Source organism: Pelophylax lessonae (assembly GCF_965119305.1).
Source record: "Pelophylax lessonae genome assembly, chromosome: 5".
In the NCBI taxonomy this organism is placed as follows: Eukaryota; Metazoa; Chordata; class Amphibia; order Anura; family Ranidae; genus Pelophylax; species Pelophylax lessonae.
Window position 1 is genome coordinate 28,550,729 of NC_138772.1, and position 19,390 is coordinate 28,570,118.

The following is a 19,390-nucleotide window of genomic DNA, read 5'->3' on the forward strand; positions in this document are numbered from 1 at the left end:
AAAAAGGTATGGGAGCCATTTCTGCACATTTTGGGAACACAGGGCAGGCTATTCAAGTGAACGGCTTCCCTACATGCTGCGCAAAAGTAGTGTGCAAAAAAAAGTGACACAGCAGCGTCGTTCGATGTGAACGCAGCCTTAGATAGAATAAAATAAGGACTTTGACTGGTTGCTATTGTGAACACTCCATGCTTCTCTCTCCAGCTCCTGATACATTGTTTCAGCATCTTTCTCTTTCCTTCCATGCAGACACATTCATTGGCCTGAACTTCGGTAGACATGGGGATAAAGACGGCATTACCGCACTATGAGCTCGGCTTCTACGCCCTCGTCCTGACCTGTGCCCTGGTCTATTCCTTGAATGGCATATTCGAAGCATCTCGAGGTACGTACTTTCCTTTTACTAATTATTTATTACTCTGACCATCTCCTGTTTCATGTCTGCATTCTCTGACAATCTCCTGTTTCATGTCTGCAATCTCTGACCCTCTCCTATATCATGTCTGCAGTCTCTGACCATCTCCTGTATCATGTCTGCAATCTCTGACCATCTCCTGTATCATGTCTGCAGTCTCTGACCATCTCTTTTATAATGTCTGCAGTCTCTGACCATCTCCTGTATCATGTCTGCAGTCTCTGACCATCTCCTCTAGTATGTCTGCAGTCTCTGATCATCTCTTGTAGTATGTCTGCAGTCTCTGACCATCTCCTGCTGCATGTCTGCAGTCTCTGACCATCTCCGGTATCATGTCTGCAGTCTCTGACCATCTCCTGTATCATGTCTGCAGTCTCTGACCATCTCCTGCTGCATGACTGCAGTCTCTGACCATCTCCTGTATCATCTCTGCAGCCTCTGACCATCTCCTGTAGTAGGTCTGCAGTCTCTGATCATCTCCTGTATCATGTCTGCAGTCTTTGACCATCTCCTGCTGCATGTCTGCAGTCTCTGACCATCTCCTGTATCATGTCTGCAGTCTCTGATCATCTCCTGTAGTATATCTGCAGTCTCTGACCATCTCCTGCTGCATGACTGCAGTCTCTGACCATCTCCTGTAGCATATCTGCAGTCTCTGACCATCTCCTGTAGTAGGTCTGCAGTCTCTGACCATCTCCTGTATCATATCTGCAGTCTCTGACCATCTCCTGTAGTATGTCTGCAGTCTCTGACCATCTCCTGCTGCATGACTGCAGTCTCTGACCATCTCCTGTAGTATGTCTGCAGTCTCTGACCATCTCCTGTAGCATGTCTGCAGTCTCTGACCATCTCCTGTAGTATGTCTGCAGTCTCTGACCATCTCCTGCTGCATGACTGCAGTCTCTGACCATCTCCTGTAGTATGTCTGCAGTCTCTGACCATCTCCTGTATCATATCTGCAGTCTCTGCTCATCTCCTGCTGCATGACTGCAGTCTCTGACCATCTCCTGTACCAAACACACACACATCATAGGTTGAACTGGATGGACTGGTGTCTTTTTTCAACCTCCCTAACTATGTAACTATGTAAATATGTCTGCAGTCTCTGACCATCTCCTGTAGTAGGTCTGCAGTCTCTGACCATCTCCTGTTACATGTCTGCAGTCTCTGACCATCTCCTGTATTATATCTGCAGTCTCTGACCATCTCCTGTAGTAGGTCTGCAGTCTCTGACCATCTCCTTTAGTATGCCTGCAATCTCTGACCATCTCATTTAGTATGCCTGCAATCTCTGACCATCTCCTTTAGTATGCCTGCAGTCTCTGACCATCTCCTATATCATGTCTGCAGTCTCTGACCAACTCCTGTAGTCTGTCTGCAGTCTTTGACCATCTCCTGTAGTATGTCTGCAGTCTCTGACCATCTGCTGTAGGATGTCTGCAGTCTCTGACCATCTCCTGTTACATGTCTGCAGTCTCTGACCATCTCCTGCTGCATGGCTGCAGTCTCTGACCATTTCCTGTATCATGTCTGCAGTCTCTGACCATCTCCTGTATCATATCCGTAGTCTCTGACCATCTTCTGTAGTATGCCTGAAGTCTCTGACCATCTCCTGTAATATATCTGCAGTCTCTGACCATCTCCTGCTTCATGACTGCAGTCTCTGACGATCTCCTGTAGTATATCTGCAGTCTCTGACCATCTGCTGCTGCATGACTGAAGTCCTGATAATATTCTAATTCATAGAAAAGAGAGATTTATGTCTATAATTGGCCACACACATTGTCCAGTTTCCTCCATCCCTATATTACTATATGAAAAAGGATAAAAACAAGAGTGTGGGACTTTAAGTGAGGAGACTGGACATAAAAGTTTATTGATAAATAGCTGAACACATATCAATAATGATAACATGAATATATACAGAGATAATGTATAAAATAAATTGCACAATACATATTGGGTCAACAAAACTGTGCATACATCATTTCTAGGATCAACCAGGATCTCTCAAGAAACAATGGATACAATAAGACATCATATTCTCTGTATTCATGAATTGAAATATGTCACACTACAGTAGTATATTTGAGTAATTTGTCGGCTCAACGCGTTTCGTGGACCTCCGTCCACTCATCAGGAGCTTCAATATAAACTTGTGTGTCTAAAAATGAAATTATGCATCATAAGAATGAACTACTTCCTCTCATTGAAGTACTATTCTGAAGCCATTTTAGCCGCATTTCATTCTGCCCAGGGCTCTGTTCCTTATGCAGTCCCAATGTGCTGGAGACCATCCACGCCTCAGCCCCGGGTCAGGCGTCCCCCGGAGTTGCTCCGGTTTCCCTCTCCTCTACTGGATTGCTCATGGATCTGCGACACTACTTCAGGTAGTGCTTTTTCCATATTACCCTTCATTATATTTTTGATACTACATAGTTCATTCTTTTGATGCATAATTTCATTTTTAGACACACAAGTTTATATTGAAGCTCCTGATGAGTGGACGGAGGTCCACGAAACGCGTTGAGCTGACAAATTACTCAAATATACTACTGTAGTGTGACATATTTCAATTCATGAATACAGAGATTATGATGTCTTATTGTATCCATTGTTTCTTGAGAGATCCTGGTTGATCCTAGAAATGATGTATGTGCAGTTTTGTTGACCCAATATGTATTGTGCAATTTATTGTATACATTATCTCTGTATATATTCATGTTATCATTATTGATATGTGTTCAGCTATTTATCAATAAACTCTTATGTCCAGTCTCCTCACTTAAAGGCCCACACTCTTGTTTTTATCCTTTTTCATATAATATTCTAATTCATGTCTGCAGTCTCCAACTGCTTTCTGTTGCATCACGGTGTATCTCACTGGTGTATGTTACTTACTCCTGACCCCTGCTCCCTGCATGTTAATGTGTTACTTTATTTAGCGCTAACCACTGGAAATTGCCCAGGTTTCCCTTACCTGCTCAGAGGCTGCCAGTCCTGGTCCCAGTCCAAGAAGCACACAACAAATGCAGGTTCAGTCCAGGGGTATCTTTTTAAAGATTTATTGAAGTACTTGAACAAAGGTGGGTATAGGGGTGCGGGTGCCTGATACTCAAAAAAGGAAGAAGACAAATTCTCAAGCAAAGTCCTTCAGTAGCAGCCTTAAGTGTTGCTGGAGGTAGAGGCGACAGCCAGCTAGTCTGCGACTCTGGATGAGCAGTCACAGTCCTTATAGCTAACTCTGGCGTCTTTCCCTAATAGCACACCTGGAGCTCTAGGCGAAAGGTCCTACCCACAATGCCCAGAGACAGCTCCCCAAGCAGCTTCCCTGCAACACTCTTCAGGGTTCCCTCCCCAACCAGCTTTGTTGCAACACTCTTCAGGGTTCCCTCCCCAACCTGCTTCCCTGCAACACTCTTCAGGGTTCCCTCCCCAACCAGCTTTGCTGCAACACTCTTCAGGGTTCCCTCCCCAACCTGCTTCCCTGCAACACTCTTCAGGGTTCCCTCCCCAACCAGCTTCCCTGCAACACTCTTCAGGGTTCTCTCCCCAACCAGCTTCCCTGCAACACTCTTTAGGTTTCCCTCCCCAAGCAGCTTCCCTGCAACACTCTTCAGGGTTCTCTCCCCAACCAGTTTCCCTGCAACACTCTTCAGGGTTACCTCCCCAAGCAGCTTCCCTGCAACACTCTTCAGGGTTCCCTCCCCAACCAGCTTCCCTGCAACACTCTTCAGGGTTCCCTCCCCAACCAGCTTCCCTGCAACACTCTTCAGGGTTACCTCCCCAAGCAGCTTCCCTGCAACACTCTTCAGGGTTCCCTCCCCAACCAGCTTCCCTGCAACACTCTTCAGGGTTCTCTCCCCAACCAGTTTCCCTGCAACACTCTTCAGGGTTACCTCCCCAAGCAGCTTCCCTGCAACACTCTTCAGGGTTCCCTCCCCAACCAGCTTCCCTGCAACACTCTTCAGGGTTCCCTCCCCAACCAGCTTCCCTGCAACACTCTTCAGGGTTACCTCCCCAAGCAGCTTCCCTGCAACACTCTTCAGGGTTCCCTCCCCAACCAGCTTCCCTGCAACACTCTTCAGGGTTCCCTCCCCAACCAGCTTCCCTGCAACACTCTTCAGGGTTCCCTCCCCAACCTGCTTCACTGCAACACTCTTCCCTCTCCATCCCAGCTTCCACAGGTAGTGTCTTCTAGCAAATCTCTTTAACCACTTAAGTACCGGAAGCTTTTACCCCCTTAATGACCAGGCCATTTTTTGCGATTCGGCACTGCGTTACTTTAACGGACAATTGCGCGGTCGTGCGGCGCTGTACCAAAATAAAATTGATGTCTTTTTTCCCCACAAATAGGGATTTCTTTTGGTGGTATTTGATCACCTGTGCGATTTTTATGTTTTCGCGCTATAAACAAAAAAAGAGCAACAATTCTGAAAAAAAAGCAATATTTTTGACTTTCTGCTGTATAACATTTACAATAAAAACAAATGTAAAAATCAATTTTTTTCATCCTTTTAGGCCAATTTGTATTTTGCCACATATTTTTGGTAAAAATAATCCTAATAGGCGTATTTTGATTGGTTTGCGCAAAAGTTATCACGTCTACAAACTAGGGGAAAGATTAATGTCATTTTTATTTATTTATTTATTTATTTTTACTAGTAATGGCGGCGATCTGCGATTTTTAGCTGGACTGTGACATTGCGGCGGACAGATCGGACCCCTAATTTACATTTTTGACACTTTTGGGGGGACCAGTGACATTACTACAGTTATCAGTGCTAAAAATATGCACTGTTACTGTGCTAATGACAGGGAAGGGGTTAACCCAGGGGTGATCAAAGGGTTAAATGTGAGTCTAAGGGGTGTTTTCTAACTGTGAGGGGGATGGGCTTATTGGATCAACACAGAGACCCGTGTTCTTAAATAGGAGGATCACAGGAGCCCTGTGATGATAACTGACAGAACAACTGTCTGCTGTGTGTACAATGGCAGACCTCCGTTCTGTCCTCCCTGGGGGTGATCGCCAGCCGCAGCCGTCGGCCCCGCAGATCAGCTTTCTCTCTCGCGAATCACCGCGCGCGCCTCCCATGCTCGCTCCCACAGGGTACGGCGCAGCCGAGCCAGCCTGCTGCAGTATATCTGCGGGGGGCGGTCGGCAAGTGGTTAGGGCCCCTTTCACACGTATGCGACATAAAAGTCACGTGATTTTACCGCTATTGTTTTGCCGCGATTTTGACTGGACTTGAAGCAATGTCTATGTCTATGGACCTCAAAATGCATTAAAATGGGCCCAATGTAGTGCAGGGACTACTTTGAAGTCATTATGACTTGAAGTCACACAAATATGAACGGTACTCATTAGAAATCATGATGAGACCAACTTACTGCGCATGCGCCATGCGTTCTAACATGGCCGCTATGCGTTCCTATAGGTTTCCTAATATGACAAAACACAAAGCAGCGGCGGACATCTTCTTACATCCACACAAGTCTTGAATTTTACATTTATTTTAGCAGTAAACTCACCTTATAGACTAAATAAAAGTATTACATTTTTATTATTATTTTAACCACTTTACCGCTGCTCACCAGAGCTCTACTGCGGCAAAGTGGCTCTTGTAGGTCTAACGACGTAGTCGGCAGACACTCCCCCTTCTCGGCAGCGCGCGCGCCGCCGGAGGCTCGCTCCCGCTGTATTCAGTCACAGCGGGAGTCGGGCCAGGGGAGGAGCGGCGGCGATCACCGCTGCTCTTCCCCGATCGTTGGGGAATCGAGTGTGGAGATCCGCCTGCTTGTGTAAACACAGCGGGCGGATCTCCTAAGTGACAGGCAGGGTCAGATTGCAGGGTTCAGCATAGCTGAACCCTGGATCTGTCCCTGTGTCACTCAGTCCCCTCCCCCCACACACGTCAGTAAGCACCAGGCATACATTAACCCCTCCCTCTCCAATAAAATTAACCCCTTCCCTGCCAGTGTCATTTTTACAGTAACAGTGCATATTTATAGCACTGATTACTGCAGTAATGTCACTGGTACCCCCAAAAGTGTCAAAAATTTCAGTCAAGGGTCCGATCTGTCCACCGCAATGTCGCAGTCCCGCAAAAAAAATTACTCGTTAAAAAAAACCCACCAAAAATGACAGAAATCTTTCCCTTAGTTAGTAAACGCAATAACTTTTGCGCAAACCAATCAAAATACGCTTATTGTGATTGTTTTTACCAAAAATACGTAGCAGAAAACAAATTGGCCTAAAATGATAAAAAATTTTGAATTTTAAATTTTTTTGGGGGGAATTTCATATAAAAAAATGTGAAAAATATTGTTATTTTTTCAAAATTGTCGCTCTTTTCTTTATTTATAGCGCAAAAAGTAAAAATCGCACAATTGATCGAATACCACCAAAAGAAAGCTCTGTATGTGGGAAAAAAAGGACGTCAATTTCGTTTGGGTACAGCGTCGCACGACCGCGCAATTGTCTGTTAAAGTCGCACAGTGCCGAATCGCAAAAAGTGGCCCAGACGTAACACAGCAAAATCCTCCGGTGGTAAAGTGGTTAAAATAGTAAATATAGTGAGAAACCTGCAGGTAGAAGGTGGCGGCGGCCATCTTGGTACACCCGCACTGCTTAGCGACAAACTGATTATATAGTGAAGTAGACTATTGTACTCGGTCGCGGTGAAATACTCTATTTCAGTCTATAAGGTGAGTTTACTGCTAAAATATATGTAAAATTCAAGACTTGCGTGGGTGTAGGAAGATGTCCGCCGCTGCTTCGTGTTCTGTCACATTAGGAAACCTATTGGAACGCATAGAGGCCATGTTGGAGCGCATGGCGCATGTGCAGTAAGTTGGTCTCGTCTGAACGCCCCTTCCGGTTGCAGAATCGAATGTGTTTGCTTAGCTGAGATGCCCCTCCTCCCCTCCTGAAGACTCCAGGGATGTATGACATCATTCTCCTAGACATGGAAACCAGGAAGTAAATAAAGAAATGTAAAAAAAAAAAAAAGTTTAAACACCTGTAAATATAATATACTTTCCTATCTATTCCCTATCTACAGTATTTATTAATGCTAGCGACAAAAGGATTTAAAACAGTCAATGTTGTTTGAGAGAGTGACGTTCCGCTTTAAGTCCGGATTCCTCCAAAGCCCTCAGCCAGGCACATGCAGAGACCCAACAGCCTGTAACACATAAGCTGCCTCCCAGGGAGGAGACCCCAGGAGATAGAGAGCACTGATCAGACCCTCCCAAACATTTATCTTCTCCCCAGCCACACCTTCTGGGCCTTCCTCTAAGACACAGGTGTCAAACCCAAGGCCCGCGGGCCAAATGCGGCCCCCCCCAGGCCATTTCATGTGGCCCTCGCACCTCTCCTGCAGCTGCAGCATCTCTGCCCCCACCTTGTCTCAGTAGTCGGCAGCAGAGAGGACAGGACTGCTTTGCCAGATCCAGCGCTTCTCTGTGCAGCTGCAGAAAGGCTCGTCCCTGAACACCCCCCCCCCCCCCTTCTCAGCAGTCTGCAGCATAGAGGAGGGCAGAACTCCTCCTACAGATCCTGCACCTCTCTGTGCAGCCGCAACACCACCTTGTCTCTGCCTCCCTTGGTCTCAGCATTCAGCAGACTCTGGAAGAAAACTCCAGCCCTCCTCTGGTCCTTCTCCAGACCCTGTAGTTTCTTCTTCCCAGATCCACCTGCATCTTTTTTCTGGCAGCAGCACAAGGTAAGGGGGTGCATTGTGATGTCAGGAAGGGTGGGTGACTCTTGACTTCTGATGGTGGGGGGGGGGGGGCTCTTGAAATCTCATGTAAGGGTGTAAGAGGAGGGTGTGGGGTGTTCTGGACATCTAATCTTACAGATATGACCGGCCCTTTGAGGGCAACCATAATGCTGATGTGGCCCACAATGAAATTGAGTTTGACACCCCTGCTCTAAGAGGTTGGCTGAGGCAGGGCTGTCTTTAGTATTGATTGGACCCTGGGCAAATATTTTCTTGGGCCTTACCAAATGCACTTATCCTCTATTTGTGGGGTGGTGCAGGCTCAAGGGGCAGCTTCTTTGGGCCCCACAACAATGGCTAGGCCCGGGGCAGCTGCCCCTTTTGCCCTGTGTTAAAGATGGCCCTGGGCTGAGGTGAGATAAATACTCATAACCTAGTGGCTAGCCCTCCTACTCTATTTCTGGAAGTTTCCTCCAGAAGCAGGAAAGAGCAATCAACCACCAGGCTTAGGGGTGAACCTGATCAGACCTGAAAAATAAATTGCTGCCGATCCAAAAACGAAATGTAGCCAGCCTAGGTCAGGGCGCTATATCTGTGCCCCTTCAAATCTGGAGATAGACTGCTGCTTTGACAGCGCTAATTGGTTACCTTATTAAGAACTTTCTTTACATTTTGTAGATAACGTGAACCGCAAGTCATTTAAGGAAAATGTGAAGACCGGCTGGTATTACTTTGGCAGGAAAATGGTAAGCAAGGTCGATGAAATAAAATTAAAAAAAAATGTCACAGCGTCACCTAGTGGCCATTAGACAATTACTTATGGAGTAATAAAAATGTTGTCTTGCAGGATGCAGCGGACTTCGAGTGGGTGATGTGGTTCTCCACGTTTAGGGAATACATCATTTTCGCCCTCTCAGGTCACGTGATCTTTGCCAAAATCTTCTCTCTTCTCATCCCACAGGTGCGTCCTCTCCAGCATGCTTCAACCCAGTGCCGGGATAAGGTCATCCATTGCCAGGGCAGGGATGCCAAACTGCGCCCCCCCCCCCCCTTCCCTTATGGTTAAGGTCAAGGCGCCCTCTCATCCCTGCAATAAACCATTGTGCCCAGGGCAACCGTCCCTCATGCCCACCCCTTGTCCCGGCTCTGCTTCAACCAGACCAGACTTTAAAGAATATGTAAACCCAACACTTCATATTCCTGATAGGTGCCTGCTGTACCATGTACTTGTATATAAAAAAGTCTCCTGTTCTCTTTGTATTGCTTCCTTTATGTGAAATCCCCGGTGTTCCTGCCAGTCCCTCTGCTTTCTTATTAAAACTGACCACACTAAGCAGGAGAGAACATCCTGGTCAGTTCTCTATCAGTGCAGGGAACTCAGCCTGCTCTCCTCCATTGATCACATTTGTCCTGACAACCCCCCCCCCCCTGCACAGCCATTCACTAGGAAGATCAGTATGCTGCTTCACCTCTCCCAGCTCTTATGCAGCTGAGAAGGGAGATCACTTATAAAATAGGGGGGAAAAGGTATTTAGGTGTACATTAACCGCTTGCCGACTGCTCACAGTATATTTACTGCGGCAGTCAGCCCCTCACAGGCAGAGTGACGTAAGTCTACGTCGCTAGCCTGTGAGGCTCTGTGGAGCGAGGCGCGCTCCCGCGCGGTCATGGACCCCCCCGCGCGTGTGACCGGCGGACCCGATGTCCGCCGGTCACTCGGCGATCGTCGATGGAGAGGGAGAAAGGCAGGCGGCTAATGTAAACAAAGCCGCCTGTCATTCTCCCCTGTGTAAGAATGGTGATCATACGGTTCTACTATGTAGGACCGTTGATCATTGTTCCTACAGCTCAAGCCACAGCCAATCACAGTTAGAAACACGCCCCTAGGGACACACACCACCCCTCCCTCTCAAATAAAGTTAACCCCTTCACTGCCAGTGTAATTTTACAGTAACAGTGCATATATATAGCACTGATTACTGTAGTAATGTCACTGGTAACCCCAAAAGTGTCAGTCAAGGGTCCGATCTGTGCGCCGCAATGTTGCAGCACCGCAAAAAAAATCGCAGATCGCCGCCATTACGCGTTAAAAAAAAAACAACAAAAATGACAAAAATCTTTCCCTTTGTTAGTAAACGCGATAACTTTTGCGCAAACCAATCAAAATATGCTTTTTGCGATTTTTTTTACCAAACATAGGTAGCATAAAACAAATCGGCCGAAAATGTTAAAAAAGTTTGATTTTTACATTTTTTTTGGGGGGAATTTCATATAAAAAAATGTGAAAAATATTGTTATTTTTGCAAAATTTACGCTCTTTTTTTGTTTATAGCGCGTGATCAAAAAATCGCACAGGTGATCAAATACCACCAAAAGAAAGCTCTGTTTGTGGGAAAAAAAGGACGTCAAATTCGTTTAGGTACAGCGTCGCACGACTGCGCAATTGTCCATTAAAGTCACGCAGTAAAAAATCGCAAAAAACCCCCTGGTCAGGAAGGGGGTAAAATCTTCCGGGGCTTAAGTGGTTAATGAAACTGAGAATTTTTTCTCAGTTCCCTTCTCGGTAGTTCTCAGAGAAAAAATATTTCCTCTGGCATCCTGTTTATGGAGCTGAGAACTTCACTTCTCACAGGGAGATCAGGGGAGAAGTTTTTCCTCTGAAACCGGCCGAGATTTGTGTACAAATGAATGGACCGCCTGAAATCTCGTGAGACAAAGCGAGATTACAGGACGAGAAAATCACTGAAACACCCTGGTGCCCGTTTATTAGGCAGTGATAAATTACCACTGCTGAGTACACGGGTATTCTCAGAGGAGACCCCCACCTCACGTAATTAAAATAATTAGTCCCCCTACACAAAATATAATATATATATATATATACACACGCGCACACATTTTATATATACAGTATCTCACAAAAGTAAGTACACCCCTCACGTTCTTGTAAATATTTTATTCTATATTTTCATGTGACAACACTGAAGAAATGACACTTTGCTACAATGTAAAGTAGTGAGTGTACAGCTTGTATAAAAGTGTAAATTTGCTGTCCCCTCAAAATAACTCAACACACAGCCATTAATGTCTAAACCGCTGGCAACAAAAGTGAGTACACCCCTAAGAGGAAATGTCCAAATTGGGCCCAAAGTGTCAATATTTTGTGAGGCCACCATTATTTTCCAGCACTGCCTTAACCCTCTTGGTCATGGAGTTCACCAGAGCTTCACAGGTTGCCACTGGAGTCCTCTTCCACTCCTCCATGACGACATCACAGAGCTGGTGGATGTTAGAGACCTTCCGCTCCTCCACCTTCCATTTGAAGATACCCCACAGATGCTCAATATGGTTTAGGTCTGGAGACATGCTAGGCCAGTCCATCACCTTTACCCTCAGCTTCTTTAGCAAGGCAGTGGTTGTCTTGGAGGTGTGTTTGGGGTTGTTATCATGAAATACTGCCCTGCAGCCAGTCTCTGAAGAGAGGGGATCATGCTCTGCTTCAGTATGTCACAGTACATGTTGGCATTCATGGTTCCCTCAATGAACTGTAGCTCCCCAGTGCCGGCAACACTCATGCAGCCCCAGACCATGACACTCCCACCACCATGTTTGACTGTAGGCAAGACACACTTGTCTTTGTACTCCTCACCTGGTTGCCACCACACACGCTTGACCCCATCTGAACCAAATAAGTTTATCTTGGTCTCATCAGACCACAGGACATGGTTCCAGTAATCCATGTCCTTAGTCTGCTTGTCTTCAGCAAACTGTTTTCAGGCTTCCTTGTGCATCATCTTTAGAAGAGGCTTCCTTCTGGGATGACAGCCATGCAGACCAATTTGATGCCTATGGTCTGAGCACTGACAGGCTGACACCCCACCCCCTTCAACCTCTGCAGCAATGCTGGCAGCACTCATATGTCTATTTCCCAAAGACATCCTCTGGATATGACGCTGAGCACGTGCACTCAACTTCTTTGGTTGACCATGGCGAGGCCTGTTCTGAGTGGAACCTGTCCTGTTAAACCACTGTATGGTCTTGGCCACCATGCTGCAGCTCAGTTTCAGGGTCTTGGCAATCTTCTTATAGCCTAGGCCATCTTTATGTAGAGCAACAATTATTTTTTCAGATCCTCAGGGAGTTCTTTGCCATGAGGTGCCATGTTGAACTCCCAATGACCAGTATGAGAGAGTGAGAGCAATAACACCAAATTTACCACTCCTGCTCCCCATTCACACCTGAGACCTTGTAACACTAACGAGTCACATGACACCGGGGAGGGAAAATGGCTAATTGGGCCCAATTTTGACATTTTCACTTAGGGGTGTACTCACTTTTGTTGCCAGTTTTGTTGAGTTATTTTGAGGGGACAGCAAATTTACACTGTTATACAAGCTGTACACTCACTACTTTACATTGTAGCAAAGTGTCATTTCTTCAGTGTTGTCACATGAAAAGATAGAATAAAATATTTTAAAAAATGTGAGGGGTGTACTCAGTTTTGTGAGATACTATATATATATATATATGTCAATATCCAAAAAATGTCTCTGGTCGATAAAGGGTACCCAAAGGCCCTGAGATTGCTGCTGGGTGCCGCCATCTTGGATGTGATGTCAGCAGACCCAGACCATGACACTCTATAATATTCCCCTTCTCTCCTCCCCTGCAGCTTCACAACAGGTTATGTAGGGGCATCAGAGTAGGGTGGAGGAGCTGGGCCAACACCCTCAACTAACAGAAGAAAACAAGGCAGGAGGGGGGTATTCTAGGGAATTGACTCTTTCTGGATGGGTTGAATTCCTTAGCAAGTTCAAAGGCACATTTTACACGATTAAAAATTTGGTAATGTAAAGGAAAAACACTACAAAAAAGAACTGGAAATTCTTGATTTATCTATGCTTTTACTTGCATTTTATGTTGGTGACAGAAGGTTCAATTCACAAAACTACAATATCAGGATAAGGATACTTGTTTTCCAAAAAAGTGACAGTTATTTTCAGCTGAGTTCCATGAGACTTGAAGCTAACAGTCACATGTCTAAAACAAAGATCCTTATTTTTGTGTTAAAGCTTAGTGAATTGAGCCTGGGTTCTCTTTAACATCGTTTTATTTTTGTTCTTAACCCTTAATTTATGATCAGTTGTTCTTTAATTTTTGGAGAGGTCTCTTCTTTTGTATGACGGGGCTTGTCTCCTCACAGTACAGGTCCTGGGTCTACATGCTGTACGGGATCGTGACCGTGCTCGCCATCATGGGTACTAATTATCTGATGCTCATCCTGTCTCACTGCCTCCTCCTCTATACCGTCTCCCTGGTAAAAAACAAATGGGTGGTCTTCGCCGCTGGCCTGTGCAGCCTCGCGACCTTCAAGATGGAACCGTTCAACTCCTGGCAAGTATGTTTTCTGGGTTATCGCAGAGAAGATGATGGAATTAGGGACAGTGATTGACTATGATAACATTACCATTAAATGAAATGAGTTAGGCCCAGTCCTATACATTCCAAAATAATTATACAGAAGCATCCCTCTCACTGCCAGCTTCCAGTCTACCTCTGCAGAAACTTTCACAATGTAAAAAGCTTTGTGATAAAGATAAGGATTGTTATTTAAGGCATGTGAGCGTAATTTTTCGAAACCTCATTTCATTTAGCTGAAAATAACTGTCACTTTTTTTTTTTTTCATAAGGCTGCTTTGTAAATGCATCCAATTTCCCAGAATGTATGAGCTTGGTCACTGTTAGAAGTGTGCACGCTTAGAGATTTTTTAAGCTGCCCATATTTTATACAATTTTCCTATTCAATTTCCTTTAGATTTACATTAAAAAATGTAATGCAAGGGCCTGCCTAATTGCTTACTAATTAGAAGTGTTTAGATTTGACCTTATATTACAGTGGTCTCCAAACTGCAGGCCTGGGGCTAGATGTGGCCCTTTGCTTGCCTTTATCTGACCCTTGGGGCACTATTTTATCCACTGACACCAACAATGGGGCATAATTTCTTCCATTGACACCCACTGATAGGGCACAATTACGTCCATTAACACCAGCGATTAGGCACAATTCCTTCCATTGACACCCACGGTGGGACACAATTCCTTCCATTGACACCATTGATAGGGCACAATTCCTTTCATTGACACCAGCAATGGGGCACAATTCCTTCCATTGACACCCATGATGGGGCACAATTCCTTTCATTGAGCCAACGATGGAGCACAATTCCTTCCATTGACACCAATGACGGGGCACAATTCCTTACATTGAAACAAACAATGGGGCAAAATTCCTTCCATTGACACCTACGGAGGGGCATAATTCATGCATAATTCCTTCCATTGACACCCACGGTGGGGCACAATTCCTTCCATTGACACCATTGATGGGGCACAATTCCTTCCACTGAATCCATTGATAGGGCAAAATTCCTTCCATTGACACCAGCGATAGGGCACAATTCCTACCATTGACACCAACAATGGGGCACAATTCCTTCCACTGACACCATTGATAGGGCACAATTCCTTCCATTGACACCAGCAATGGGTCACAACTCTTTCCATTGACGCCAACGATGGGGCACAATTCCTTCCATTGACACCAATGATGGGGCACAATTCTTTCCAATGACACCAACGATGGGGCACAATTCCTTCCATTGACACCAACTATGGGGCACAATTCTTTCCATTTACACCAACGATGGGGCACATTTCTTTCCATTGACACCAACGATGGGGCACAATTCCTTCCATTGGCACCAGCGATGGGGGCACAATTCTTTCCATTGACACCAACGATGGGGCACAATTCCTTCCATTGACACCAACGATGGGGCACATTTCTTTCCATTGACACTGATGAGACGGCATTGTTTACTCTCAGGAAGAAAGGCAGAGAGGAAGGGAGAAAAGGATTGTAGAGTGGAGGAAGAGAAGGAAGGTAGAGAGATATGTAGGAGGAAGGAAGGGGGAAGGGAGGAAGGGAAAGAAGATAGGTAGGAGGAAAGGTAGGGAGGGAGGAAAGAAGGTAGGTATGAAAGAAAAAGGGAAAAGTTCTTCTTGTTTGGGATTTTTTTAGGCACTTAACAAACCCTACAATTTTAAAAGTACAAAAATATTTTATTTACCGCACCATAAAAGACAATGTAACAATGAAAGCAATTGGCTGATAGATGATATGATGACAGACAGAAGACCATTCTTAATAAATCATATACGTATAGGTGGCTATATACTCCTTCATATTGTACAGAAGCCCCAACGCGTTTAGATTCTTCAACAAATCTTCATCAGGAGGACAAGTAAGATAAGTTATGTCTTCACATCATACCCCATAGCCAGAGGAACCCAATGGGCGCTAGAGATCCCCAAGAAAAGATTACAGTCCTAGTCCACTGGGCATATACCCAAAAGCAAGAGGAACCCTCCTTGTAGCATCTATTCAATAGTCCTGAACAGAATGGCCTCAATGTGGGTGAGGGGGGGGGAGAAGGAAAGATAAGGAAAGGAAAGGAAGGAAGAAAGGAAAGGAAAGGAAAGGAAAGGAAAGGAAAGGAAAGGAAAGGAAGGAAGAAAGGAAAGGAAGAAAAAGGAAAGGAAGGGAAAGGAAAGGAAGGAAAGGGAAGGAAAGGAAGGGAAAGGAAAGGAAGAAAGGAAAAGGAAAGGAAGAAAAAGGAAAGGAAAGGAAGGAACAGAAAAGGAAGGAAGAAGAAAGGAACAGAAAGAGAGGAAGGGAGGGAGGAAGGAAGGAAGGAAGGAAGGAAGGGAGGGAGGGAGGGAGGAAGGAAGGAAGGAAGGAAGGAAGGAAGGAAGGAAGGAAGGAAGGAAGGAAGGAAGGAAGGAAGGAAGGAAGGAAGGAAGGAAGGAAGGGAGGGAGGAAGGGAGGGAGGAAGGGAGGGAGGAAGGGAGGGAGGGAGGGAGGAAGGAAGGAAGGAAAAGGAAGGAAGGCGATAGGTAGCATGGGAGGAAGGTTGATAGGAAGAAAGGCAGCAAGGAAGAGAGAGAGGGAGAAAAGAAGAGGGAGAAATAAGGGAAGAATGGAGGGTGAAGGGAAAGGTAGGAATAAAGGAAGAGAGAAGGGTATAAAGGGAGGAGGAAAATAAGGTGGGGGAGGAAGGAAAGAAGGAGTGAGGGAATAAGGTGGGGGAGGAAGGAAGGGTTATAGGAGAAAAAGGAAGAAAGGTCTGGGATGTTGAAGAATACTATGCTTTTAATATATTTGATTATTCACTATATGATATCATTGTGATTCCAATCTGTGGTGGTTTGGAGTCATTGGCTAACTGTCGTTCCGTGTTCTTTGCCTCCAGAGTGATTTTGTTCCGGGATCATTCACTCTACAAGATATCCTTTTCTATGGCGGTGCCGGATTTAGCATCTTGCGTTGTATGAGCTTTGCGCTGGAGACGTGTGAAAGAAAAGAAGGATTCTACTCCCCCATCGACCTGCTCAAGTACAACTTCTACCTCCCATTCTTCTTCTTTGGCCCAATCATGACCTTTGACCAGTTCTACCAGCAGGTGAGTCCCAGGACCATTACACAAGCCTCACTTAGCTCCTCTGCGTCTGTTGACAACTTTAGAGAGAACAAGGATGGGCATTTCTAAGAATCTGAATCTCTATTTGTGTCTTCTTGCGAGTACAACTTTACACCTCAGAGTAGGCTGGGTGTGCTGTTGTTCCCTTGTATTCTCTCCCTGTCAGAGCAGAATGCCAGTCTAATTGGGGAAGCTTTAATGGCTGTCTACTGACACTGGGTCCAGACTGCTGGATGGTGAAAACCTTTATTTTTCAATGTCTTCTAGTTTTCTTATGTATCCAGACAGCATGTTTTCATAGTGATAGATTGTTGAGTGTCTGTTATCAGCACTGAGCTCAGGCAGGAGACTTGCCTAAGCCTTTTCATTCAATGGGGAGAGGGTACCGGTAAAGAAATAAAACATCAAGTAATACACGAGAAACAAGTCTGTAGCATGGGCAACCGCATACATTTTTCGGGGGGGGGGGGGGGGGTTGGGGCTAATTTTAGCCACTTGCAGTTGTACGTCTGCAGGCTGGCGCTCCCAGGCAAGGTGCCGTACATGGGGCTCGTCTGGGTGGAGCTAGGGAGGCGTGCTCCCGCCACCACTCGTTCCCTGTCCCGATGGCTGACGGCCACTCGCCATCTCCCGCAGCTGTGAGAGAAGGACAGACGGCTGATGTAAACACAGCCGTCTGTCATTCTCTCTGAAGTAATCACAGAGGCTATGTGATCCTGCTATATAGGATCGCATGTCTCTGTGATTACTTCACAAGCCACGCCCCCTGACAGTTAGAATCACGCCCCTAGGGACACATTTAACCCCTTGATCACCAGTACAGTTAACCCCTTCCCTGCCAGTGTAATTTTTACAGTAACATTGCAAATTTTAGCACTGATTACTGTAGTAATGTCACTGGTACCCCCAAAAGTGTCAAAAATGTCAGATAGGGGTCCGATCTGTCTGCCGCAATGTCGCAGTCCTGCAAAAAAAAATTGCATATCGCCACCATTAGGCCCCGTTCACACTGGGGCGACGCTACTTCCCGGGGCGACCTCACAGGTCGCGGCGCGCTGCTCGCACCGCGACCTCGGAGCGGCCGGCACGGACTTCATAACATTGAAGTCAATGCAGGTCACTCCAGGTCGCCCCAAAGAAGCTCCGGACCCTTTTTATAAGTTGGAGCAACTTGTGTCGCTCCTATTAGAATGGGTCTGCAGCTTCTCTATGCCAGGCGACCTACGGCGACCTGTCAGTAAAAAAAAAAAAAAAAAAACAATAAAAATGAAATAAATCTTTCCCGTAGTTAGTAAACGCAATAACTTTTGCGCAAACCAATCAAAATATGCTTATTGTGATTTTTTTACCAAAAATATGTAGCAGAAAATACATTGGCCTAAAATGTTGAAAAATTTTGATTTTTACATTTTTTTTTGAGAATTTCATATAAAAAAATATTAAAAAATATTATTTTTTCAAAATTGTCGCTCTTTTTTTGTTTATAGCGCAAAAAATAAAAATCGCACAGGTGATCAAATACCCCCAAAAGAAAGCTCTATTTGTGGGGAAAAAAGGACGTCAATTTCGTTTGGGTACAGCGTTGCACGACTGCGCAATTGTCCGTTAAATTCACGCAGTGCCGAATCGCAAAATAGGGCCTGGTCATTGAGCAGCCAAATCCTCCGGTCTGAAAGTGGTTAAGATCACCCATGCCCCGCCCCTTTTTGACAATGTAATGAAGGGGAGGGGCTTAGTCATTATAACATAAAGCGCAGGCATCCAAAGGTTTGAGAAACCTGATGCAAAAGCTTAATAGAAGAATCAAGCTGCCATAATCTGTTTTTATGTTCACACTACTGACACTATTGAATACACGCTGAATGTTCGCTGATCTTCCTTCCCTCCATCTGTTGGTACCTGCCACGCCAGTCCCAGGTCTTCCAATGGGTGCATGGATCCCAGGAAACATGGCTGAGGTGTGTGTGTGCGTGGGGGAGGGGGGGTGGCCGTCACTAACGGGGGTGTGTGGAAGTGATCTGGTGGCTACACTGCTAATAAATTATTTCCATATGACCGACTGCCCTGAAAATGTAAATGAAAACAAGGCCTAAAAGAAAGCATCTCACTTACTGTGTATAAACCTGACAAGCCAAGTGTTGTCTGTCATATGGAAACAATCCAATATCAGTGTAGCCACCAGATCATTTCCACACACCCCCCGTTAGTACCTGCCACCTCCCCCCCCCCACACACACATGCGTCGGTCCTCAGCCATGTTTCCTGGGCTCCATGCACCCATTGGCAGACCTGGGACTGGCATGGCAGGTGCCAACAGGTGGAGGGAAGGGAGATTAGCGAACGCTCATTTGCTGATCTCCCCTTACTTTTTGATGACAAATTGCCAAAAGTAGTACAGAAACTACTTTTGGGAATGGGGGCAGCGCCGCAAAGTCTGTGTTGCACTGATTCGGCCGATTCCATTGCTGCCATTTGGCTCCAATTTGACATGCGATTTGACATGTCAAATCAGACCAATGTGAGCGTAGGCTGAGGCCAGGCTGGGGCAGCAAATGTGCAGGTGCAGTGTTGAGAGCGGACAACCAAAGTCTCTCCTCCTGCCCCCGATGCATAAGCACCAATATCCCTAGGATTATATCCTTCAAATCAAAATCCATGTCATGTCATGTGTGTGCCCCACCACTGACTTCTGCCCCTGTACTCCAGTGCTG

The 19,390-nt window shown here is 45.7% G+C and overlaps 1 protein-coding gene across 1 annotated transcript in view; it reads left to right on the plus strand.

The window, feature by feature from the left end:
- The first annotated feature begins 252 nt into the window (after nucleotides 1-252).
- The window catches only part of HHATL (hedgehog acyltransferase like), a 70,816-nt gene continuing 51,678 nt past the window's right edge, over nucleotides 253-19,390 (plus strand). The window contains exons 1-5 of the mRNA XM_082258023.1: nucleotides 253-385; nucleotides 8,818-8,885; nucleotides 8,987-9,100; nucleotides 13,343-13,537; nucleotides 16,452-16,661. Of these exons, the coding sequence (XP_082114149.1) occupies nucleotides 280-385; nucleotides 8,818-8,885; nucleotides 8,987-9,100; nucleotides 13,343-13,537; nucleotides 16,452-16,661 (693 nt within the window). The 5' untranslated portion in view covers nucleotides 253-279. The remainder of the gene's footprint in view (nucleotides 386-8,817; nucleotides 8,886-8,986; nucleotides 9,101-13,342; nucleotides 13,538-16,451; nucleotides 16,662-19,390) is intronic.